This window comes from Xyrauchen texanus, chromosome 10 (genome assembly GCF_025860055.1).
Source record: "Xyrauchen texanus isolate HMW12.3.18 chromosome 10, RBS_HiC_50CHRs, whole genome shotgun sequence".
Lineage (NCBI taxonomy): Eukaryota > Metazoa > Chordata > Actinopteri > Cypriniformes > Catostomidae > Xyrauchen > Xyrauchen texanus.
Window position 1 is genome coordinate 33,480,079 of NC_068285.1, and position 27,190 is coordinate 33,507,268.

A 27,190-nucleotide genomic window follows, 5' to 3' on the forward strand; every position below is an offset into this window, starting at 1 on the left:
ACGTTAGACGTGTTGCTTATTTCAACAAGTTTAAAATAGACTAATAAATTTGCTAAATGAGCCCTGGGCATCCATCTTTGTCATCACCTGAACAATACACATATGCACTCGCTCATCGAGAACCTTTTCCTGATACCTCCAACCCACCTGTCCTGCCCATCACGACTCGCGCGACAAACATGGAGCGACGTGTTTAATGTCAACGCCGCTAACACGCACAGGGGAGGGCATGAAAGGAATACAATGACTTATTGGCTCGAGACGTGTAGCTCTATTGATGAAAAAGCATGCGGAAAATGGGTGCAGTCATCGACACAAAAGCCCCCTGGCTGCTCGGCATCACCCCCATCTTCCTTTAGCACGAGCCCCCACCCGCAGCCCCCCTCACTCTCACCGAGATGCATTGTGGGGGAAGTCGTTGCCATTCGACCTCTGCAGGGCCTGCGCGGACGCAGACAGAACCCTGAAATTCATTATGCCTTCTAAACCCCTATTTATTTCCGCATAACCTACATACTCTTACCAGGAGGCCGAAGCGGGGGGGGAAATCAGGTCATTTCATGCGGAATACGTTTTTGAAAAGAGCGGAGGACGCTTAGCCGGTTAGGATCTTTTTCGTTGAGGAAGTATATAGATTGTCATTTATTTTAAGAAAATGTCCGGAGAGCGAAACCGCAGGTCGCTGGCTTTCCGAGGTGGTGGATTAGCCGTCACGGGTGCTAGTGCAGTCGGAGGTGGCAGCAACGGGAACAGCAGGGAGGCCCCGGCCTGTCAAGAGCGACATTTGAACGGGGACAAGCCGGATCAAGAGGACGATAGGGATTTGGGGGCGAAAGGACCATCGTTGGGGATAGTCGAGGGTGGGGGGTCCGTGAGCGACAGCACGGAGCCGGAGGAGGACGAGGACCCGGAAGAGGGCAATTTATTTAACGATAAAGACGCTTTAAAGAACGTCATGGTTAAAACCGAGCGCTCCGATGGTGCTTGTAGGTGGGCGACGGGCAACGGCGTGAAGCGGGAGGATGGTAGCACGGGAGTGGACGAGGAAGCGGGTGCCAGGAAGCCCTTGGTGGAGATGAGACCGCAGACGCAGTTGCTGAAACACTCGCTCTTCCAAGCCTCCTGGTTGCAGGAGTTTCCCTGGCTAAAATTTTGCCAGGAGACGGGGCTGATGTCTTGCTCTTGGTGCCATAACATCGCCACGAGCAACAGCGACGATTTTGTGAAAGGCAGTCGGAATTACAAGCGGGCCTTGCTGCTGAGACATCACCTGTCCTCGGAGCACGGCAGGAATGACCCGACCAAACAGGTACGTTTATACAGCCACATCGGTAGACGGGGACAGTTTGATCGGCGACAGAGCCGAGCTGGGGTGTGTTTATTCGTCTTTAGTTAACGAACGGTGCTGTTTATCCCACTCTTTTTGAACAGGATGGCATTTTTGAGGCGGTTTAGTGAGCTAACAGGTCTGCTAGCTACTGACTACCCAGGTCGCGAATAGCAGTTTAGCATATGTGAGCTAACTGTGTCAGTCCTGTCAGTTTGTGAGATGAGCTAAAAGACCACTGCTTTGATTGATTTTAATACAAGAATGTGTAGGAGTTCAAATTTTAACGCATTTTGGACATATAGGAACTAGTCCTTTAAATTGGCAACCTGCTGTCTTCGTCAGTAAGAACTCTATATTTTTGGCAGTGAGTAAAACATTTATATAGTTCTGTCTGTTTAATAATGCATAAAAGGTATCTATCTGAGAATGAATATTGCCCAACTGGCTTAATTCGTGCTTTAACCCATGCCAGGGTTATTATCAACCCTGGTTGTCATGGTAACTAACTCGATTGCCACAAAGGTCATACAATGGCAAGGGCTTGACCCTGCTACCTTTGGGGAGCCGCACCCCTTCCCAACCCACTTCCTTTGGTGCCTCGCTGTAAAAAGTGACCTCTGGCACATCTCACCCTCCCCTTTAGGGCACCTAAATTAGAGGCATTGTGTTAGGTGACTCCCCAAGATCCATAGATAGTATGTCACTTGCAACATTGGGCTGAAGTAAATTATGTTGCCTCTGCCTGTGACCGCTATGCCTGATATGTGCAGTCAACCACAATTAACACAATAATATGAAAGTTGTAATGTTTTGAATCAAGAAGTTTTTTTCCTACTGTGAATGAAAATTAGCACTGTCGTAAGACCATTGTAATTGTGGTGTAGCCCCATATCCAGACATTTACTCAATGCTTATGCTTTAAACTTTACAGTGATTTCTATTCAGTATGTCTTGTCAAATCATTTAATGAACAATTTGTGTGCTAAATGCAATCTGTCGCCATCTGGATGCATAGTATTACTGATTAGAATTCATCATCTCTTAATTCCCTGTCCCAAGTCACAAAATGACAGATTTTTATACTAAATATGATCTTATACTGTTCAGAAGGCCCACAGTATTTATGATTTGGCAGTAAAATCCTGTAGGATTGTGTGGTATGCTAATGTCCCATCACTCTAATCAGGATGACATAAATTGTTCCATTAACTCAATTTATACCCCACACTAATTAGGAAGGTGTGGAGGAGGAGAGATTACCACCGTCTTTCTAGTGGGGTTTAGACGCTATACAGAAGCTCTCAACTCTGTTACGATTTTGGTTCACTTTCTATCAAGTGACCTCTGTCAGTGAACATTTTCACAATTGTTTTTTATTAAATGCTACGTAATATGTAGAGTCAGAGAAATGTACATTTGTGACCTGTAGGCTAAATTTATTATTTAATGTGTTAAATATAGGGCATTTGTCATTTACTTGTTTTTTTTTTTCAGTGGTGTTTTTGGAAAAGGATATGATAGTGTAGCAGATCATGAGATCATGGAAGAACAGTATCTGTCAACTTAAAGTAAGCTAATTGAGAGAAACATAGGGATATCTGCTGTCTGGGTAAAGAAAGGCCTCTCTCATAGGCACATCCTCCAACAGCCAATTTCATAATTGTGATCTATGTTCTTCTGTGCTGCAACTGTCCTTCATAATGGGCTAATGCATTTCTTCACTGGCCCATATCAAACCTGGTCTCTCAGTGGCCGTAACTCAATTACCTAGAGAAGGGTATCTGGGTTGCCTCACTCTCAAGTCTGGACTTCACCCCCTTGTTAGTGAGCTGCAATGAAGATGAGGGTCCCCACCCCTACTGTCTGCCGCTTGTGAAATATGTGTGTTTTGGAGTGCTGTTGTGTGGTTGGTACGGGGGTGTGGGGGTGGGGAATTCTGCAGAATTCTGTATCGATGAGCCCTTGTCTTTGTTGGGAGGCCCAGATCCTGGCATTCCCCTCCCACACCTTGGGTCAAGCACACTGCTGCTTTGTTCATGCATCTGGATGAGGGGACCAGGCGCTGGCCTCAGGGGCTGGGATGGCTCAGGAAGACTATGCACAAGGAAAACAAAACCGCCATCCCTGTTGTTGGAGGCACAATGTCCCCCTAACATGCCACTTGTGTAGTGTATTTTCATAGGTGATAAAGGCAGGGCTCTGTGTTGCTGAAGGCTATCTGTTTAAATTTTGGGGAGCCATTGTTGGTTTGCAGTGAATGGAACATGTTGGAAGTATACAATAGGATGAAGGGTGTTGGCAACTCATCGCCTGAAGAGCATTAGAGGCACTGTCTGTTTAACTGAAGCACAAGAGAAGGCCAGTGGTATTGGTGGTTGAACAATGTTCCCGTTTCGAATCAAAATGAAAGTCTGGGGTGGGAAACCAGAGAGAGAAACCACAGCGAGTTTCATATGTGACGTTTTATAAGAAAAAAAACTATTTCCTGTTTTATTTTATGTCTAGTGTAATTAATGATTTTTTTGTCATTGTAAAGCTACTGCATTTTCCTTCTATTTACACTTTTAATAGAACAGGATTTAATTTTATGCATTGAGAATAAAATTAAACTGTTGACAGAAACAATTTTTTATAAGTTAAAGTTAACTGTTTCCACAGACTTATTTTGACAGTTTATTCAAGGAGAAGCTTTATAAAGCATCTGTTCTGTAGTAATAAGTTTACACGTGGCACATCTGGAGAAAGAATGAGCAGTATGTCAGTTTGATTGAAAGAAAAAAGAAAGAGAAAGAAAGAATTTTGTTTCCAGACTACTACTGTATGTCCTGACACCCTCTTTCTACTCCACTGGCTGCCACCTCATCTGTCCTCTTACCAGAGCATGGCTTGGCACATAGTCAGGCTCTCTCTGGATAGTCAGAATAGAACAATAGTGGAGACTTTGTGACACCACATATGGACTAACACCCCTCTGCTTCAACTCAATCTTTTCCTTCAAACCTGTTCTCCTCCAGACCTCTCTAGACTCAGCATTTCTGCTGTTTAGAATCAGATTTTGAAAAGAGGGAAGCATTTACTGGGGCAGTTTCCACCGTGATGGACTGTTGTTTTATTTGAGTTAAAAGGGACACTTTACACAAAATAAAATTTTTAATTTACTCACCCTCATGTTGTTTCAAACCTGTATAACTAAAATATAAAATAACTGCTCTCACTGTGAATTTGGTGACAGTAGGTCGAACATTGTGCGGCTGAAATCGGTCTGTGCTTACCAAAATTTTAACCACTGCCCCCAGTGTCCGGAGCTGGAAGTGTTGTTGAAAGTGTAGGAACATGTGAGTTCGAGTTTCTAGGTGAAATGTTCACAGAGTGGCACCAAAAATCTGTTTTAAAGAGTTGATTTTAGTTGTATGTAATACAGTCAACAGGAATGCATATTTTATTAACTCTAACCCCAACCCTTAACCTAACCGTCAGTGGCTTAAAAAAAAAGTTATTAGAGCAAAAATGCAACCTCTGAATTAATCAGCCGAAATGATTATATATTTTTTTCAGAACATATAATGCAGAAAACAATGCTTAAAGTTTGATTTAGAATTGGTGTCATAACATTGTCCCGCAGAGCGTGCTCTGACTCCATTGTTTATAGAGCTGAGTTGATGATGGTTAAGCGTTAAGTTGCTAACTAGTTTGTGAAATACATACTGGAAAGTTAATAAACAATGACCCCATCATTTTCCCATTTCAATATAACTAATATAATGTTAACTCTGTCCCTGACAACAATGTCACTCAAGTTTATCACATCTGTTTGCTATGTTAGCCAGCTATAGTTTGTCAGTGCAGTTGGTAATAGTGTTGTCAAAAATACCGGTACTCCGGTACCAAGTCAGTACTGAAACAAAAAAATGTTTACGATACCAGAATTTCTGAAGGTACTGGACTACCGAGTACTGGGTCTACCCGGTACCCATGCAGAGTCGGGAACTTTTTAACTCTCACAACAAGCAAAAGATGACGACAAGCAAAGCTGCTGCGGAGTCTCAGCTGAATCTTGTCGAAAAGAAAAGTGGAAAAAGCCAGGTTTGGAAATTCTTTGTATTTGAGGCTGATGAAAAGGGAAACATCATAGATCAGCAAAAACCTATTTGTAAACGCTGCTTTCGCAATTTTCTGACAGAAGGAGGAAAGACATCAAACTTAATAAAGCACCTGAAAGACGAGACACCCGGATTAATTCAAGCAACCAAAGCAGGTTAGTTTAAAAGCATATTATCATTTGCATTAGGGCTGAAACGTTTAATCGACATTATCGGCAACATCGAAAAGAAAAAAAGACGAGAAAAATTTTCATTGTCGAATAGTCGTTTGATCTCATTTAACGTAAAATGAAATCATATTAAACTAATGACTCGCAAGAGCAGCACTGCAGTTCATGCCTGACGGAGGAGAAGAATTACACAGATCACAGTGCGGATGCACTCTAAACTTTCACAACTTCTTATGTAGATTCCAAAGTATTAGGGAATTATAAAAAAAAAAGAAGTTAATTCAGAAGCAGTCTCGTTTTGGAATAAGTGGAGGTGGAGCTCTTTAAAGGAAATATCCCGGCATTACAAATGCAGTTTTATTGAATGAGTTATAGCTTTATTAAAGTTCAAATAATACAGAAGCAGGTCATGTTAATAACTTTAAACTCAGAAACTGGCATTTCTCTATGTGGTAAGTGTTTCTTCAATGAGCTGCGCGAATGTCCCGATCTAAGGGGAGATATTGAAACTGCACCCGGCTGAGAGAGACTCTGCCTCTGGGACGCTCATCCCTCGAGCGCGGATGCTTAATGCAGCTAGATTAGAACGCGATTGTTTGCGACTTATTTAATCATAATATACGTCACTGTACATTTCTTATCGTGAAGAAAAATGACAATATACAGCTTTATTAATACGAGAGCACTTTGCACATTAGTTTGGAAATAGTTTCTGTTCATTCTATTGTATGCTTGTTTATTTAGTTTTTTTTTAGTACTTGGTAAAAACTTAAAGTAAAAGTTGCAAAAGTTGAAGCAAATCTTATATAAGTGTTCAAAAATACTTTAAGCATACATTGTACAGTTTTGTTATAATTCAAAAATAATATATTTAAATTAAAGTGTTGCTCAATGGCATATTTCTGTTCTTAGTTCTGCTGCTAATGTTTTGTTAACTTTGTTAGTAAAAGACTGTTGTTTAGTAACCTGTTTTTGCTTTGGTACCGAAAATGGTATGGAGATCTATGAAATTTCAATGGTATTGGTACCGACAATTGAAATTTTGGTACCGTGACAATACTAGTTGGTAATGTAGCAGATTGAAAGGTAAACATCAGAGCATCTTTTTGCAGCTCAGCAGACAGCGGTCTGGTTGTGGATTGCGTCTGTTGAGTGTTGATTTCATGATGTTGTTACCTAGTTGGTGAGACGCAATGCTGGAAATTAAATAAACAACATCCATCTTTTACTCTCTGTGACAACAAGCTTATAGCTAACTAGCTAATCATGTAGCTACTTCCATACCTTTTCAGCTGAGTGGAAGTTAATGTGTAAAGTAAACATGTATTCACCAAACTGTTTTGTTCAGGATTCACAGTTTGGTACCCCCTTCAACCGAACAATTCCAGTCATTGCATTTACAAAATGTAATATTTAAAAGTCTGTTTTTTCACCGATGAAAATTTCCCCTGAACTTGTATAGCAGAATCTGGTGTAACACCGCTGCCGCTGTTTATAGCTTGACTTGGGAGGTGTAAATGCTTCTTGTTTTACAACCTGCCCCTAATTGACTGTATTAAAATAGTCAACATTTGACTGATACTAAACAGTAATACTGATGTTTATTTAGCTATTTATTGTATTTTAATTTATTCTTTGTTTTCTCAGAGTTCATTTCTAGAATTTGTTGACAATGTATAATAATAATGTAAAATATTCTTTGATAAAAATATTTGTTTAAGAAAGCAGCCTTCTGAGTACCTTTGCATAGTCATATTGGTGAAAAATCTGTGAACAATCCACGTAGAAAAGGTCTGTTTTTATTCCAGCTCAAAAATGAACTATATCAGACACCATATTGGTAATCTGTGAATTATCCCCCTCTAAAATTGTTATCGGTCTGAAAAATCCCATATCGGTCGGGCTCTACTCTGAATTATGCTAACTATATTTATGTGAACATGCTTAATTCATGGATTCCATGGGACCACAACCTGTTTCTTGGAGATTTCTTGCGCTTTCTGTAGCACCACAGGAAACATTTGTATTGATGCAAAAATCTCTAATTGGGATTGCGTTTGTCAGTAATTCAACAGAATGGGGTATATTTCTGGGTACATGAACATTCGGTAGCAACTTGTCAATTTCCTGTGTAATTATGTTTGCAGTGACCAAGATCGGGACAAAAAATAAAAGTCATTCATAGGACTTATGTTCTATATTCCAAATCTTGTTAACCCATTACTTTGTGTGAGGAATAGACCAGGATTTAAGTCATTATTCTCTGATTCTTTAATAAGAGGCATGCAAGAACCAAATAGATGTGCCATCAGTGAAATGAAATCTGGTGCTACGTAGTATCTTGACACAGCAAGTTTGAATATGCATGTCCAAAAATGAAATTTGGTAGTTAAGGGAATGTTATTAGCAAGTAATAGCATTATTTTTTTTCTCTTCCTCAAATTAAATTATAGTAGGACTTCATAGGACTTGGAAAACAACACACAAATCGTATAGATTATCTTTATGGTGTTTGTTTTTTTAATTATTATTTTTTTGGTTCACGACAGCCCATTGTCACTGTATGCTTTCCTATGGGAAAGAACAGCGGCCTGAAAATTCTGAAGTTTTTAATTTCTTGTTTCTTGTAAGAAAGAATGTAGGGGTTTGGATTGACATGAAAGTGATTAAATTATGACAGAATTTTCATTTTTGAACCAGTGAACCGGTCCTGTAAAACCTACTGTCTTTGTAAGTCTGTTCCAACCATCACAAGTAAGTGTGATAGGAAGTTGTAGGCTAAGTGCTTTCTTCACAAAGCTCCAGTGTAGCATTAAGCAGTACTGAACAATGAGCCTGGAGTAAAGGGCTGGTATTGTGTGGAGAAATGGGGTTGCTCTCTCTCTCGTTCTCTCTCTGACTACTGGTTGGGCTTGCTGTAGCTGGATCAGGCTACAGTAATAACCCGATCTACCAGGACAAGGCCAGCAGTGTGGAGGAGGGGATCTGGGAAGGCCTCCGCCCTGAGAAATAGATTTAATCTGAATTACTCCAACACAGCTGTGCGGTAGGAGGAGAAAAAAAATGCAGGACCTGAGCAGTATGAATTTCTGCATGGATTAGGACATCTGCTTTGCAATCCAGAAATATATTGTGTACATTTGCTCCCATTAGTAGGTACCAGCCGGTTCTTTTTTCTTAATTGTGAGAGCAGATGATGCACACTGATTGTGGTATGGGATAATGGCCAAATATTTCTCATCTTAAAGAGCATTAACAAGGGTGCAGGTCATGTGTCCTGTGAGTGGTGGGGTTTAACTGCACTGTAGTTCCCACAATATTGCAGCTTTAGATCCTGTCTAACCAGTTTTCTTGTTAGAGTTGTCACCGTACACCTGCCCTCTACCTTGTGTTTACATTGTAGACTAATGCTGATTCTCATTTTTGTTTTTTGTCACTCCACCAGGAGATGGAAAGGCCAGAGGATGTGGAGAGCCTGGAGGTGGAGGACTACAGGAGCAAGCCCAATGAGAACTCCTACTGCTATCAGCTTCTGCAAGAGCTGGACAAGCAGCGCAAGAGCGGAATACTCTGTGACGTCAACATCGTGGTGAGTGGCCAGGTGTTCAGGGCGCACAAGAACATCCTGGTTGCCGGGAGCGGCTACTTCAAGACCCTCTACTGCCTGACGAAGAGTGAGAGCTGTGACCAAACTACAATCACGCACCTGGACGTGGCGGCTGTGCAGGGCTTCTCTGTCATCCTGGACTTCCTTTACTCTGGCAACCTCTTGCTTACCAGCCAGAATGCTATTGAGGTAATGTCCGTTGCGAGTTACCTCCAGATGACCGAGGTGGTCCAGTCCTGTCGCACCTTCATCAAAGATGCCCTTAACATCAGCATCAAGCAGGAGGCCCCTGACTCTGTGGTGGTAGACTACAACAAACGGCGGACAGTGGCAAAAGACTGCCAGGGTGCGGACAAGAAGCCCAGCAACTTTTGGGCCACCAGCATCCTGTCTAAGCTGTCCTTCAAGGCCAGTGGGCAAGTCAAGGATGAACCGAGCGATATAGAGGTGTCTGGAGGAGAAGGCTGCGCGTTAGGGAGCTCTGGCTGGGGAGGGGAGAACTCCTCAGAGTCCACAGAGACAGAGCCACAGGGCCCGGGGACGGTGTTCGTCTGGAACGAGCCGAATCATGGTGCTGGGGCCAATGTCAAAATGGAGGTGCGTCCAGAACCAGGTAGCGGAAGGCGTAAAAAGCAGGCTGTAAGGCGCTTTGTGTACAACATCCCGCCAGAGCCGGAGGAGGGGTTTGACGAGGGCATGTTCATCCAACCATCTGCTTCATACACGAGAGAGGACTACTCATACTTCTCAGAAAATGCTGGTACGTTACCCATTATGCCCTTGTCTCTTCTTCCGTGACACAAAATGGTTCCTCTGGAAACACCCTGAAGGTGCTCTTCAAACCAGATGCAATTTAGATCATCAGTCTCAACAAATTTATTTGTTATTAAGGATCATTAACACACCCAGCAGGTACTCAAGAAAAATGCTTTCGCTTTCATGTGTGTTGAAGGTGTCTTTAACGATTGAGCTCATTCAGGTTGTGGTAGTGTGAATATTTGAATGATGTCAATGCCCTAGTCTGGCTCATGATCATGCTTCATTACTGTCTTTAAACTTTACATGTATTTGATGAAATCTATGAAGGAGAATGGATAACAGCAGTGTCTTTGACACCTCATATTCATGCACACACACAAAGACCTGAATTCAATAAGCTCTTGGTTACAAATAGTGTAATCAGTGTTTTTCAGAGTCCAAATACACAGCCTTGAGGAAGAGGTCATGCTGTGTTAAAAATAGCATGATATCATACTACTAGTACTAGTACAAATTTCCAGTATGCTTATGGCATATATCTGATTCCAAACTTGGACATAACTTTGTTAAAAATGGCTTATGTCTTGAGGCCAAATTATATTTTGGTTGTCCGTGTTGGTGATTATGCATGGTGCAAATTTTGTCATTAGCACAGTCCGAACGCTGACCAGATTTTCTCAGTCCATTGTCGGTGCAATATCGATAAAGTATCAAAAAGCAGTTATAGTGTGTTTGCGTCGAATGTGCTCTTTTTCGTTCATGGTCCGAAGAGTGTACTTTGAAAGGCAATGTGATCAACCGGGCGTAATCCGTGATCACGGACTGTCTGCTTGTTTAGGAAAATCTAGGCTGCATGCCTCCATGCACCATCAAATAATGATAGCTGATATGTTGGCAGTTTTCAAACAGAAATATCTCCTGTTATGTTTAATCACATTCTTACACACACACACACACACACACACACACACACACACATGCCTCGACCTTCAGCTGAAGCCCTCAGCCAGCCACAGTCTCGCCTTATGTTTGCTTTTCCTCAGTTCCTGTGTTGCTCAGAGCCACGAGACCATCTTCCCTTTTTAATTAGAGTGGCCAGTCCATTCTCTTCTGCCCTTATTAAGGGAGTCGGCCCTCCCTCTACCTCATACCACAAAAAACCTGCATAATCTCCAGCCAGCTGAGCTGTCATGCTTCAAACTCTCTGCCCCCATTAAGTAGAGCGGAGCGTGGAATAGTATCATGTCTTAAGTGAAGCGGTTCTGAGAAGAGGATTTCTCTCGCCGTAGCCAGCTCCTCTAATGCAGGATAATGAAGTAAAGCGGGGGAAACATTCTACCCACAGGCTTCCTAAATGCTCTCAAATGCACTTAGCTCATATTCCTGAGGGCACTTAAATGTGCCAAGCTGCCCAGATCACACCTGCAAGGCATGTGTCTGACTGTGTTTGCCTGCACATGCATACATGTGCTTATTTTCTCATGTGTATTTGTGTTCAAGTTGACAGTCTACTCCCTTCTTTCTCAATATGTGCTTTTTCTAGGGCATGTTGCCTAATGCGTTATATCTTCCAGTAATAAATAAATCTGTCACAGTTTACTCACCCGTATGTCATTCTAAACTCTTAAGACTTCCATGGAGCACAAAAGCAAATTTAACAATGTTGATGCTGCTCTTTTACATACAGTAAAAGCATACAGTGACCTGGGGCTGTCAAGCTCAAATAAAGCACTATAAAAGAAGTCCATATGACTATTTTGTGCACTATATTCCAAGCCATACGATAACTTTGTATGGGACTTTTAATACTTTTTTGGGCTTGACAGCCCCTGATAACTGTTTGTTTTCATTGATCATGATTATCTTTTCCATACAGTGAGGAAAATAAGTATTTGAACACCCTGCTATTTTGCAAGTTCTCCCACTTAGAAATCATGGAGGGGTCTGAAATTGTCATCGTAGGTGCATGTCCACTGTGAGAGACATAATCTAAAAAAAAAAAAAATCCAGAAATCACAATGTATGATTTTTTAACTATTTATTTGTATGATACAGCTGCAAATAAGTATTTGAACACCTGAGAAAATCAATGTTAATATTTGGTACAGTAGCCTTTGTTTGCAATTACAGAGGTCAAACGTTTCCTGTAGTTTTTCACCAGGTTTGCACACACTGCAGGAGGGATTTTGGCCCACTCCTCCATCCAGATCTTCTCCAGATCAGTGAGGTTTCTGGGCTGTCACTGAGAAACACGGAGTTTGAGCTCCCTCCAAAGATTCTCTATTGGGTTTAGGTCTGGAGACTGTCTAGGCCACGCCAGAACCTTGATATGCTTCTTACAGAGCCACTCCTTGGTTATCCTGGCTGTGTGCTTCGGGTCATTGTCATGTTGGAAGACCCAGCCTCGACCCATCTTCAATGCTCTAACTGAGGGAAGGAGGTTGTTCCCCAAAATCTCGCAATACATGGCCCCGGTCATCCTCTCCTTAATACAGTGCAGTCGCCCTGTCCCATGTGCAGAAAAACACCCCCAAAGCATGATGCTACCACCCCCATGCTTCACAGTAGGGATGGTGTTCTTGGGATGGTACTCATCATTCTTCTTCCTCCAAACACGGTTAGTGGAATTATGACCAAAAGTTCTATTTTGGTCTCATCTGACCACATGACTTTCTCCCATGACTCCTCTGGATCATCCAAATGGTCATTGGCAAACTTAAGACGGGCCTTGACATGTGCTGGTTTAAGCAGGGGAACCTTCCGTGCCATGCATGATTTCAAACCATGGCGTCTTAGTGTATTACCAACAGTAACCTTGGAAGCGGTGGTCCCAGCTCTTTTCAGGTCATTGACCAGCTCCTCCCGTGTAGTTCTGGGCTGATTTCTCACCTTTCTTAGGATCATTGAGACCCCACGAGGTGAGATCTTGCATGGAGCCCCAGTCCGAGGGAGATTGACAGTCATGTTTAGCTTCTTCCATTTTCTAATGATTGCTCCAACAGTGGACCTTTTTTCACCAAGCTGCTTGGCAATTTCCACGTAGCCCTTTCCAGCCTTGTGGGGTGTACAATTTTGTCTCTAGTGTCTTTGGACAGCTCTTTGGTCTTGGCCATGTTAGTAGTTGGATTCTTACTGATTGTATGGGGTGGACAGGTGTCTTTATGCAGCTAACGACCTCAAACAGGTGCATCTAATTTAGTATAATAAATGGAGTGGAGGTGGACATTTTAAAGGCAGACTAACAGGTCTTTGAGGGTCAGAATTCTAGCTGATAGACAGGTGTTCAAATACTTATTTGCAGCTGTATCATACAAATAAATAGTTAAAAAATCATACATTGTGATTTCTGGATTTTTGTTTTTAGATTATGTCTCTCACAGTGGACATGCACCTACGATGACAATTTCAGACCCCTCCATGATTTCCAAGTGGGAGAACTTGCAAAATAGCAGGGTGTTCAAATACTTATTTTCCTCACTGTATATACTTTTAAACATCTCCTTTCGTGTTCCACAGAAGAAAGTGAGTAAATGACGATGAAATTTGTATTTTTGCATGAACCGTTCCTTTCAGTGTGTTTTGTGTAGACTACAGATTACCACGTTAAACCAAATCTGACATTCAAATCAGTCATGATGGATTCTTGTTGATGTTGGCCAGTTCTTTAGGTCAACGAACCTAAAGATCACAGCAGGATCGGTCTCCGTAAATGCTTGAGTCTTTTCCAAACAGGGCAGTTGAATTGCAGCAATGACACACTCATATACGCAAACTACCCCCGAGCCACTCTTCTGAAGTGCAGTGCTGCCAGGGGCTGTCCCACCCTAATCCTGCTAATGCAGCCCAACTATCCCTGCCATTCCAAATATTGACCCAGGCAGAGTGGACCCACTGCAGAGGTACTTACAATGGGATCTAACGGCTTTGGCCCGCCTGCTAGTAAATCCACAGTGTATAAGATGATCCACTGTTAGGGCCTCACTCATTTATTTACACATCATAATTGCTTCACACACCCATAAATACACACATTTACTGTTGCTGCCTTGCGTAGATCAGATAAGCAATCAGCATCAAACAAAGTAGTTCTCTGTACACATGGTCACGAATAGTGCTGTAAAATCAAGGATTTTAGAATCCCATGTGGGTTACAGTGAGAAGGTGCAGTAAGGCCAGAAACATGCCAGAGACTATTTAGCAGAGACGTGCCACTTCTATTAAAATGAATGGGAGAAATTGGAACGCTCAACAGGAGCCAACGGTCAACAGATGTTGAAAAAAATTCCCGCCTCACCGGAAAAAGAGCCAATCACCTTTTAGATACAGACATATGCTGTCAACCAACTTGAGAATGTGCATTATCTATACATCCTGGGAAAAGGATTGCAGAGCTAAAGGTATTGCAGTTCTTGTCCTTGAGTATGTTTCAGGGGCCTAAGAGAGCCCATTTAGTCTCAAACACGTTTTTCCTTGGGGATAGTGAAGTCAGTATACCATGGGAGCACTTAAAGGGTGGGGTCAGCTAAAACCCTGAGTCCATTTACCATCACCATCTGCAATTGTGAGACATCACAGATCTGGCCAAGCAGGTCACATTCAGCTTAATGTATGATCCCCTGCAAGGAGAATCTTGCTTTTTGTATCACATTTGCATGGTCTTGAGTAGTCTCATGAATTAATCCTGGCCAATAAGAATCCAGGTTAATCGCTAACCATTTTAAGTACCCAAAAAGTCTACAGCAACTGATTGAACTTTACTTTTGAGGCTGTCAACACAAGCAAAATATAAGTCTCAGCATAGCTGCTGTCGGGGCTTCTTTAGCCCACAAGGTGGTGTTTAGAGCCTCAATCAAAATCCCAGGTGATCTGGCTCTCATCACCCCCTTGGCAACATGTTTGACAACCCTTTTGTTTTGGCCATTTTGGCTCAAAGAAAGCGGACCCCCACCCCATCACACATGCTGTAGTAGAGACAGCTCCTGGTCTAATTGTCACTACTCCCATAGGAACTGGATGGTTGGGATGAATCTTTTCAGAAGCAAAAAGCGGAGATTTGAATTCTGTTTCAGGTATTCTTTCCCTGATAAAGGATCAGCCACTGTAGGCTGTTTTTATATGTTAGTTTTGATGAGTAGAATGGTAACAGGAGTTTTATACAGTGCTTGTTTATCAGTAGAAAAAACTGCATTAGACTAATAGAGTTATGGCCTCTGGCATGAGGTTTCCATGGCAACTGAAACACTTTCACAGTGTGTGGAGTTTTTCTTTTGCGAGAACAACACTGAGTTTAGGGCCAATGCACTTTTTGGTAACACAAACACCTGCCCACTAGAGATAAAATGTATCTCTTTTTTCTTAAAGATACAATACATAAGCACATAAATATAACTTGCTATGCTTTATCTGTTAGAACGTTTGCATGGTGAAAACCTGTTTGTTTTTGTGGTTTCTCCCAGGTGAAGCATCTGAAAATGCTCTAAATAAGCTCAAGTGTCCCCACTGTAACTACATTGCCAAGCACCGACGAACACTAAAGAGACACCTTATCATCCACTCAGGCGTGCGTTCCTTCAGCTGCGACATCTGCGGGAAGCTGTTCACTCGCAGAGAGCACGTCAAGAGACATTCCCTGGTAATACACAAACTCACATATATATTCACACACACACACACACACACACACACACACACACACACACACACACATATTTATATACATATATACAGTATATACATGTACTGTGTATATATATATATATATATATATATATATATATATATATATATATATATATATATATATATATATATTAGGGCTGTCAATCGATAACATTTTTTAATCTAAATAATTACATGGTGTCCCGATTAATTAATCGCAATTAATCGCATATACAAATATTTGCTGAGAAAGCCCCTCATATAACAATAATTCAATATATAATGATGAAATAATTATACATATTTATCTTTAAATATTAAAAAATTGGAGATTTGTTATGAGGGCTTGTTTAAGGACCCGCCAATTTACACCTCAGTCAGATTATTATTATTTTTTTTTAAACAAGCCAGGGGTATAGTACACAATACTACAGATATATTTTACAATAATGCCAAGACATTATATTCATTACATAGTGTAATGGTTTTCAATGCTTTGGATTTATTGGAGGTACAAAGAGTATTTAAATAATATTTTAAGTCTTTACAAAAAAGTGCAAATAGGGTCTTTATTGACATAAATTTACACTTATGTATAAAAAACTTGGCAAGAAAAATAAACAGATTAATCATAAAATATTAACTTAAGTTATCAAAACTGTGAAAACCAAATAAAACGTCTTTATAAAGCAAAGAAAAACTAGTTAAAATAGAGGTACATACAAACAAACAAAATTTTCTCCAAAATACTACAGCGTGGACACATTCCCAAAACATGTGAGGGGGCAGATTCATCTACAGCATTACAGAAGGAGCAAAGTGGATCTATTTCAGGGAGCATGTTTCTTAAATAAAGATTGACTGGGTAAAAAAAGTGTAACAGTTTAAAGGACACCTCCTTAACCTTGTTGGTAATTAAATATGTATGAGGTAAAGACCATACGACCTGCGTCAGACATGCTTGTGTCGCGTCTCAGGTGTGTTGCATCATAAAAGTAAAATGTTTAGGACACTGTGTCAAGTTAAATATAGTTTAATACTCAATCTTTAAACACATCTTGAGATCCCTTAGTTCGCATATGCACTCCTTCAAGTGTTTTGAACGCAAGAACGTAACGCACGTTTGTGTGTGCGTGTCCGCTGAAGACTTGTTAATGTTTTGTTCACTGTAATAAACTGCGTGTTGCTCACACAGCTGAAATTTCACTTACTGCCCTCTGGAGTAAACAGGTGGTACTGCAAGCTTGAATTTCTCAGGATAGCGTTGCGATTAAATGCGTAAATTTTTTTAGCCCATTATTTTTAGTAAAATGAATCGCACGTTATTAATGTGTTAAATCGACAGCCCTAATATATACACTCACCTAAAGGATTATTAGGAACACCTGTTCAATTTCTCATTAATGCAATTATCTAATCAACCAATCACATGGCAGTTGCTTCAATGCATTTAGGGGTGTGGTCCTGGTCAAGACAATCTCCTGAACTCCAAACTGAATGTCAGAATGGGAAAGAAAGGTGATTTAAGCAATTTTGAGCGTGGCATGGTTGTTGGTGCCAGACGGGCCGGTCTGAGTAATTCACAATCTGCTCAGTTACTGGGATTTTCACGCACAACCATTTCTAGGGTTTACAAAGAATGGTGTGAATAGGGAAAAACATCCAGTATGCGGCAATCCTGTGGGCGAAAATGCCTTGTTGATGCTAGAGGTCAGAGGAGAATGGGCCGACTGATTCAAGCTGATAGAAGAGCAACTTTGCCTGAAATAACCACTCGTTACAACCGAGGTATGCAGCAAAGCATTTGTGAAGCCACAACACGCACAACCTTGCGGCGGATGGGCTACAACAGGAGAAGACCCCACCGGGTACCACTCATCTCCACTACAAATAGGAAAAAGAGGCTACAATTTGCAAGAGCTCACCAAAATTGGACAGTTGAAGACTGGAAAAATGTTGCCTGGTCTGATGAGTCTCGATTTCTGTTGAGACATTCAGATGGTAGAGTCAGAATTTGGCGTAAACAGAATGAGAATATGGATCCATCATGCCTTGTTACCACTGTGCAGGCTGGTGGTGGTGGTGTAATGGTGTGGGGGATGTTTTCTTGGCACACTTTAGGCCCCTTAGTGCCAATTGGGCATCGTTTAAATGCCACGGCCTACCTGAGCATTGTTTCTGACCATGTCCATCCCTTTATGGCCACCATGTACCCATCCTCTGATGGCTACTTCCAGCAGGATAATGCACCATGTCACAAAGCTTGAATCATTTCAAATTGTTTTCTTGAACATGACAATGAGTTCACTGTACTAAAATGGCCCCCACAGTCACCAGATCTCAACCCAATAGAGCATCTTTGGGATGTGGTGGAACGGGAGCTTTGTGCCCTGGATGTGCATCCCACAAATCTCCATCAACCGCAAGATGCTATCCTATCAATATGGGCCAACATTTCTAAAGAATGCTTTCAGCACCTTGTTGAATCAATGCCACGTAGAATTAAGGCAGTTCTGAAGGCGAAAGGGGGTCAAACACAGTATTAGTATGGTGTTCCTAATAATCCTTTAGGTGAGTATATATATATATATATTCAGTACCGTGCAAAAGTCTTAGGCACATAAGATGTTTCACTAAAGTATTTCTCTTAAGGTGGTCATTTATATCTTCATCTTTAGTGTGTTAATAGGAAACATAAATGTCTGACTCCCAAACATTAATTTTGCAAATAGAAAAGATTAGAATAGAAGAACAGGGAGCCCTGCAACAGATGTCATGACACCCACAGATCCCAATGAACATCATATCAGTCTGAGATTACATAAAGAGACAGAAGCATTTGAGACAGCCTAAATAGAAAGAAGAACTGTGAATTAATCATATTTTCCCCCTTATTCTCATTTCCATGATGCTTTTCGAATTTTACTATTGAGCTTTTTTTTGTTGTAATTTCTGTTTCTCTCAATTGTGATTCTCGTTACATGTAATATGTTGTACAGTAAAAATAAAAAAGACTATAATGTAGTTTTTTATTTTTTAAATTTAAAGCTTTAAGCTAAAGTATGTAACTTTCTGTGTTAAAATACTGTCTCCTATCCTAGCTTAATCGCAAAGACAACTATTGGTTAGTCATTCATATGTAAATTAAGTCTTCCTGTGGAGCTATGAAAACAGCTCTGTTTGTTTTGAGTAACCCACTTAGACCTGCCAAACAGTGTTACTCAACCAATGCCATGAGTTGGGGACGGGACTATCTCTGTTTGACTAACAGCATATGGGGAACGTATTCTAAAGCAGAAGTGATGCAGAAATTGAATAATTCAGCTTCAAGACTAAAAGAGTCACCAAAAGGAATTGCAAAATCATGATTGTTTTTCAAACAGGTGGACACTTTACAGTGTAATAATATTACAACCCCAATTCTGAAAAAGTCATGACAGTATGAAAAATGCTAAGTGATTTGTAAATTATATTTACCATGTTCTACACACACCTAAAGGATTATTAGGAACACCTGTTCAATTTCTCATTAATGCAATTATCTAATCAACCAATCACATGGCAGTTGCTTCAATGCATTTAGGGGTGTGGTCCTGGTCAAGACAATCTCCTGAACTCCAAACTGAATGTCAGAATGGGAAAGAAAGGTGATTTAAGCAATTTTGAGCGTGGCATGGTTGTTGGTGCCAGACGGGCCGGTCTGAGTATTTCACAATCTGCTCAGTTACTGGGATTTTCACGCACAACCATTTCTAGGGTTTACAAAGAATGGTATGAAAAGGAAAAACATCCAGTATCGCGGCAGTCCTGTGGGCGAAAATGCCTTGTTGATGCTAGAGGTCAGAGGAGAATGGGCCGACTGATTCAAGCTGATAGAAGAGCAACTTTGCCTGAAATAACCACTCGTTACAACCGAGGTATGCAGCAAAGCATTTGTGAAGCCACAACACACACAACCTTGAGGCGGATGGGCTACAACAGCAGAAGACCCCACCGGGTACCACTCATCTCCACTACAAATAGGAAAAAGAGGCTACAATTTGCAAGAGCTCACCAAAATTGGACAGTTGAAGACTGGAAAAATGTTGCCTGGTCTGATGAGTCTCGATTTCTGTTGAGACATTCAGATGGTAGAGTCAGAATTTGGCGTAAACAGAATGAGAACATGGATCCATCATGCCTTGTTACCACTGTGCAGGCTGGTGGTGGTGGTGTAATGGTGTGAGGGATGTTTTCTTGGCACACTTTAGGCCCCTTAGTGCCAATTGGGCATCGTTTAAATGCCACGGCCTACCTGAGCATTGTTTCTGACCATGTCCATCCCTTTATGGCCACCATGTACCCATCCTCTGATGGCTACTTCCAGCAGGATAATGCACCATGTCACAAAGCTCGAATCATTTCAAATTGGTTTCTTGAACATGACAATGAGTTCACTGTACTAAAATGGCCCCCACAGTCACCAGATCTCAACCCAATAGAGCATCTGTGGGATGTGGTGGAACGGGAGCTTCGTGCCCTGGATGTGCATCCCACAAATCTCCATCAACTGCAAGATGCTATCCTATCAATATGGGCAACCATTTCTAAAGAATGCTTTCAGCACCTTGTTGAATCAATGCCACGTAGAATTAAGGCAGTTCTGAAGGCGAAAGGGGGTCAAACACAGTATTAGTATGGTGTTCCTAATAATCCTTTAGGTGAGTGAATATTGAAAGCACTACAACAACACATTTGTTCAATATTTTAGGATAACTTCAAACCACATACTGCCCGGATTACAAATGCATGGCTGCTTTTGTAGCAGAGAGTGCGGGTGCTAGATTGGCCTGTCTGTAGTCCTGACCATCTCCAGTTGAGAATGTGTGGTACATTATGAAGCGCACAATACAGCAACTAAGACCCCATACAATTGTGCAGCTGAAGCCCTTATAATTGATGAATGGGGGAAATTCTGCTTGCTAAATTTAACAAACTTGTGTCTTCAGTGTCCAAACGTTTAACAAGTGTTATTAGATGAAATTGTGATGTTTCACAGTGTAAACACTCGACTGTCTCAACTTTGGAGCTTGTTTCAATCATGTGATTTGAAATGAGTGTATATTTTCAAAAATACAATTCAATTTACAAGGTAACAGTAGTTTACTGAATCACTCTTTTTTAATTATCATTTTCCATACTGTCCCAACTTTTTGGAATTGGGTTACTATTTTGACCTATTTTTTCATTACAGTAATAAGGAATAAGTTTTTGTGTGGTATTACTGTAATGAGAGTTGGAGTGGATTGTTGTTAAAAACAAAGTAAGCAATACATAATTACTTAATAATTTCTTTTGATTTTAGGATGAAATATGACTCAGAGATGGTCTTGAAGTGATTTCACTCAGAATGGACTTTACTCTCTGATATCCCTGTTCATGTCATCTGTTTGTAGGTGCACAAAAAGGATAAGAAATACAAGTGTATGGTGTGTAAGAAGATCTTCATGCTGGCAGCCAGCGTGGGCATACGGCACGGCTCTCGGCGCTACGGCGTGTGCATGGATTGCGCCGACTCCCACCAGGGCACGCAAGAGGGTCTGGAGGGCATGCAGGACCTGGAGTTTGCCCGCGATGAAGACTTCGAGGAACCCGGAGATGGAGACGAGGACATGGAGGCAGAAGGGGAGGAGCACAATGAGATTGACCAATCCAACTGCGAGGGTGACACAGGTGGCACCCCCAAGGAGGACTAATTTAAACATAACCTGGTAGAAAAACAAATCAAAATGCAAAGAAAAAAATAGCTGGGAAACAATCAACTATTCCAAAGTGCTATCAAACCTCTTTGTTGCACGTGAAGTTATGTCAAAGAGATAAATAGCTTTGTTAGAGAGAGGGAAACCAATATTTAAAGATTGTTTTATGTGTCAGAGTCTGGGCCTTGTGCCTGTCAGAGAAAGGTATAATGATATATAACAAAAAATCAGGTTTTTCTGTGGGGGGTTTTTTCTCTCTCTTTTGTAGGGGTTGAGGGTGTACAGCGTTTTTGAGTTACAATAGGCCAATCATATTAAACAAAATATTAATTATTTAATTTATGAAGAAAGATATTATGGTCTTATGAAATGATAGAAATAGATTTGTTTTGTATGTCTGCTTATTTTGTTTCAGTTTATAACTGCGCTTCCTGAAAGATTTCAACATGTATTGCTCAAGAGGAGTATCTAGACAAAGGAGCATTATAGAAATTTCAGCCAACAGGAAGATTTTTTTTGTGTGTTTCCTTTCTAGCTAAATATTGTCATGAAATTTTATTAAATAAATATATATTTTCCTTTCCCTGCACAAATCTTGGAACCAAAAATCTGTTTTGTGACTCTAATTCACCACAGCCATATTTATGATTAAGTTATACGGGGCTGTTAGACCGTGCCAAGCAGAACGCACACCAAGATTTTGCAGGACACAAACTACTGAAAATGCTGAGAGAACATAAAGCAGAGAAATAAAAATAAAAAATTGCATAAAAGAGAAAATTATAAAATGTAAGGGGAATATATTATTGCTAGCTTTATTTGAATCACAGCATCACAGTAACACTTTATAAAGCATTTTGACATTCACTTAAAGCTTGAATTTTGCCAAATGATGGAAACGTTTGGTGCTGTAACGCTTTTATTTTTTAATTATTTTTAAATCCTGGACCTACAAGCTGAATATGATGTTAATAATTGTAAAGCCTACTCAACTCAGTTATGCTAATCAGCTTTGTACTTTACACTGTTGTGCTAAGGAGCCTATCAGGTATGCTTTTTCCGTTTTTAACGTCTTTTGCTATTAAATGCACATACAAACACATACATACCATTTTTGATGTTAAAACTACTGGCAGTACTTGTATAGGTGGAACGACCTGATGTCCTTGACCCTCCTGAGTTGGTTAGTGGTACTGAGTGTACTTGTAATCACTTGAACGACCTGTGTAATGTTTTTGAAGAATGCAGATCGAGATTGAACGAGGTTGTTTGCAGTAGATTCCCCCCATAACATTTGTGACGGTTTTTATTTAGTTGAGAGATTATTTTGACTTTTTGTGTGTCTGCTGAGTGGAAAACACTTTGCTCGTGCTAATGTAGAGCGGAAGGTCTATGGTAACGCATAGACGGGCACTTACTACTCTGCATTCAATAATTTCTTATTTCCCCAAAGCTGGTCTGGATGGAAATCGATTTAAACTGTTGTGTTTTTATTCCATGCGGAACCTCTTTTTATTTTTTGAGATTTCATTATTTAATGCTATAAATATACTGACTCCAAAATGCAATCAAGACTGTTAATTTCTATTTGTCCTACCAAAATCATTGTTTAATTGTTAAAAAATAATGTATAAGAAAACCAGGTAAAATATTTAGTGTAGATCCTTGCTTGTGTATGTTGTCAGAATTAAATGTTTTTATTCTAAAATCAATCATTCACTTTACCCATAGATGCATATATTGTTTTAATTGTCCTTCCTTTTAAGCTTTTATTTTGTTTTTGTTCATTCGTTGTGTTTATTTTATTTTAAGCACATATTTTATAAGAAATATTGTTTGTTGGTTAATCCCTAGGAACAGGAGTTGCTGTTATTATGCGGTGGATATATTGAAGTGCTATACTGATACAGAAATTGTCTATCTTTCCCTTTACTTGAGATGAAAGTGTATTTTAAAAGCTGTATAGAAGATCCTGTTTGTTACCTTCAGATCACTGTGGGAGGGATATTATATACTCTACGTGTATATATATATATATATATGTACAGTACTGTGCAAATGTCTTAGGCACATAAGATGTTTCTTCAGCTTTAGTGTGTCAATAGGAAATATAAATGTTAGTCTCCCAAATATTACTTTTGCAAGTAGAAAAGATTAGAATAGAAGAACAGGGAGCCCTGCAACAGATGTCATGACACCCCACAGATCCCCCACTGAACATCATATCAGTCTGAGATTACATAAAGAGACAGAAGCATTTGAGACAGCCTAAATAGAAAGAAGAACTGTGAATTCTCCAAGTTTGGAACATCCTATCTGCCAACAGCCAAGAAAAACTGTATCTGGGTGTTCCTTGGAGAATTGGTGCTGTTACAAAGACAAAGGTGGCCACAACAAATATTGATTTAGCTTTTTTATATTTACTGGATTTGTATGATTTTAATTGATAATTTAAAACTATTTATGTCATTATTTTTAAGATATCCTCAATATGCAACATTTTTCACAAGTGCCTAAAACTTTTGCACAGTACTGTATATATAGACATTTAAATAGTTGTTTTAAATGATAGCACACCGCTGCAATTAACTGGTTTCAAACCTTGTCCTGGCTTTCATTTTCACTGACGTTTTCTCATTCTGTTCACATGTGCTCATTCACCATCATGTTGTTTATAATTTTTCTTGTTTTGTCTGTGTATCTGTTCAATTCACAACAATGTACTCTTTAGACTTAATGCTGTATATGGACATAACACACACACACACACACACACACACACATACACACAAATTAAAACACTACAGATGAAGTTTTTTTCCAGCTGTATTTTGTAAAAGCTGTTTCAAAGATGTATTTTTCAACTCTCTTACAGTGATGCAAACAGGGCCATGGGCTCACCTCGAACACAAATCAAATCAGGTTATTCTTTTAATGTTGTTTTTTTTTTCTTCAAGGTTTTAAATGAAATAAATTTTCCTTCTCTTTCAATTGTACTACTGTTCCTCTATTATAACTTTTAAAATAAAACTTTGATATTTCTCTCTATTGTACTGTCTTGTTACACCAGCGAGTTGTGGGGGTGCTCTGGGGCTGATATCATTATATCATTGAATGCTATTTGATCTTTTAATGCAGATTTGTCAGTGTTGACCTACAAAGTTAGCCCATGCCTGTGGATATGTGCAACTTCAATACTGTTTTGTTGGCAATTACTTCCTCAAACCTTGCTATAGATAGATTTTATAAATACTACTGATTCCTGAGGTGAAATTGAAGGAAGCTCAAAACAGCAAAAATCTAGTATATTGGTATTGTATGCATGTATTATAGTGCACATAGTAGAAATGCTTTGTCAGTATTTGCAATAGAACCAATTTGCTTTTCAGATGTGTGAGAGAATGGGGGCAATTGCAACTCTAAAGATCTTAAATCAAGCTTGAAATTTTGAGATATATGCCTATTGATTTTGCAATATTTTAATGTCTAAAGTTATGATGCTTTTAAATACTTCAATGTGGGTGAGAAACAGAACAATATTTAAGTCAGTTTTTACCGGTACTCTAACTCTCCACTTTAACTTTTACTTTCAGATGTGAAAGTGAAACTAACAGGCACCACATGTGACTTTCAGATGTAAGTGGAGAAAGACTTAAATTGTTATCTTTTTCTCACCAACACCCATCATATCACTTCTGAACAAAGTGATTTAACCACTGGAGTCTTAAAGATTACTTTTATGTTTCCTTTATGTGATTTTTGGAGGTATATGTCTGATCACCATTCACTTGCATTGTTTGGACCTACAGAGCTGAGATATTCTTCTAAAAATCTTCATTTGTGTTCTGCAGAAGAAAGAAAGTCATACACATCTGGGATGTCATGAGGGTGAGTAAATGATGAGAGAATTTTCATTTTGGGGTAAACTAACCCTTTAAGTAATACACCACACAAAATCGTTCTTTATCATATTGAAAGTTGTCCAATACTTAGTAAGTATTTGCATATAATAGTCTATATGAAAAGAAGTGACAGAGAATCTAGCTTGAAATTTTGGTTGAGTCTTCACGATTGAAAACGATAAAAACATTTATTTGATGGCCTGCTTAGATCTAAACATTTTACCTCTAAAGCATCAATGGGAATGACAATGAGGCTGCAAGGGATAGGCGTTTGATTACATACAGTCCCGAACTGTTTTGTATCATTTAATTGGCTTTATTTTATATTAGTATCGCTCACTGATGACTAAACTAACAGTGGAACCAAATTTCAAGATAATCACAGTGGGGGCAAAATATTTATACTGGGAGACTATTTACACTCCCACTTCAGACCACTGTATGACTTTTATTTTCTTCTTCATTTTAAACAGTTCCACTTCTGATCACTAGATGGCAGATAATTTTATTTTCTTTATTTTAAACAGTTCAACTTCATATCTTCATTTTAAACAGTTCCACTTCTGATCACTAGATGGCAGACGATTTTTTTCTTCTTCTTCATTTTAAACAGTTCCACTTCTGATCACTAGATGGCAGACGATTTTTTTCTTCTTCTTCATTTTAAACAGATCCACTTCTGATCACTAGATGGCAGACAATTTTATTTTCTTCTTCATTTTAAACAGTTCCACTTCTGATCACTAGATGGCAGATAATATACCTTTTTTCACAGACACTGATTACGAATTTCCGCCTTATTTACCAGCGTAAATCTTGCATTTTTATATTATACATGTTTTAAATATTCAGTGTAAAATTATAACATTATGCTTTGTGTTATATTACCCTGGTTTAAAAAAAATATGAACACAGTTGCGAGGGGTTTCTATTACAGCTGCTCAGAGAGTGACACAAAATTTGGCATCTTCTACCATCCGACTCAACCCAGCGCTATCTATTTTTTTTAACTCATCTGGAATTTTTTTCTTTTGCTCTTGGAGCAAACGTATTAGTTTAAATAATATTTGCTGTGATCTCCCATTCACCACAGTCGAAGTTTACCCTGCAAATGTTTATTTCCGCGTTCCAAAACCCAGTGTGGAAAAAGGTCTAGTGCTTTTCATTTTAAACAGTCCCACCTCTGACCACTAGATGGCAGGCAATTTCATGTTTTTATTCACTATTGCAAAGGTCGACACCAAAACATTGTAAACACCAAACACTTTCTTTATGTAGAACTGAAATATCCAAAACAGATAGACGACAAATAACTCGCCCAAAACATGTTGTTCATCCTTCATGTAAGTTTATGCTACTGTACATTGACTTGTAATCTTTTCTACGAATTAAACAGAAATGTTCCTTAGCGGTTTGATTTGATAATAATTATACTTATTTACATATTGTAAAATGAATAAATAAAAGAGAGATTTTCATCAGGGTAACTTTGATAATCACCGTGCAAAAATTCATAAAATTAAATAAATATATATATTTGTCTATATATTACTAGGCCTGTATATTTTCCTCACGTGAATGATTGACAGTTATTTGGTGTTGTATTAAAATACAGTACAAATTTGTGTATGTGTTCGTAAGTGTGTTTATTTGGCCAAGTTAATTCATCTGTATGAATGTGTGTGTGTGTGTGTGTGTGTGTGTGTGTGTGTGTGTGTGTGTGTGTGTGTGTGTGTGTGTGTGTGTGTGTGTGTGTGTGCGTGCATGTGCGTGTGCGTGTGTGTGTGTGTGTTGTTCAAACATGCCCCGGGCAGCCACACACTGGCTCATTCTGCTGGCTGTGTGAGAATGGATGGCTGCCTTTCTTTTTGTGTGGAGCTGGCCCCATTGTACCCGACCACTGTCCCTTTTGACACAGGACCTTCT

The 27,190-nt window shown here is 39.7% G+C and overlaps 1 protein-coding gene across 1 annotated transcript; it reads left to right on the forward strand.

The window, feature by feature from the left end:
* The first annotated feature begins 220 nt into the window (after positions 1-220).
* Positions 221-24,443, forward strand: LOC127650031 (zinc finger and BTB domain-containing protein 10-like). The gene is made up of 4 exons (XM_052135150.1): positions 221-1,309; positions 9,046-9,967; positions 15,423-15,598; positions 21,060-24,443. Exons 1-4 carry the CDS (start codon positions 656-658, stop codon positions 21,357-21,359), a joined length of 2,052 nt encoding a protein of 683 aa, XP_051991110.1. The 5' UTR covers positions 221-655; the 3' UTR covers positions 21,360-24,443.
* The last annotated feature ends 2,747 nt before the right edge of the window (positions 24,444-27,190 follow it).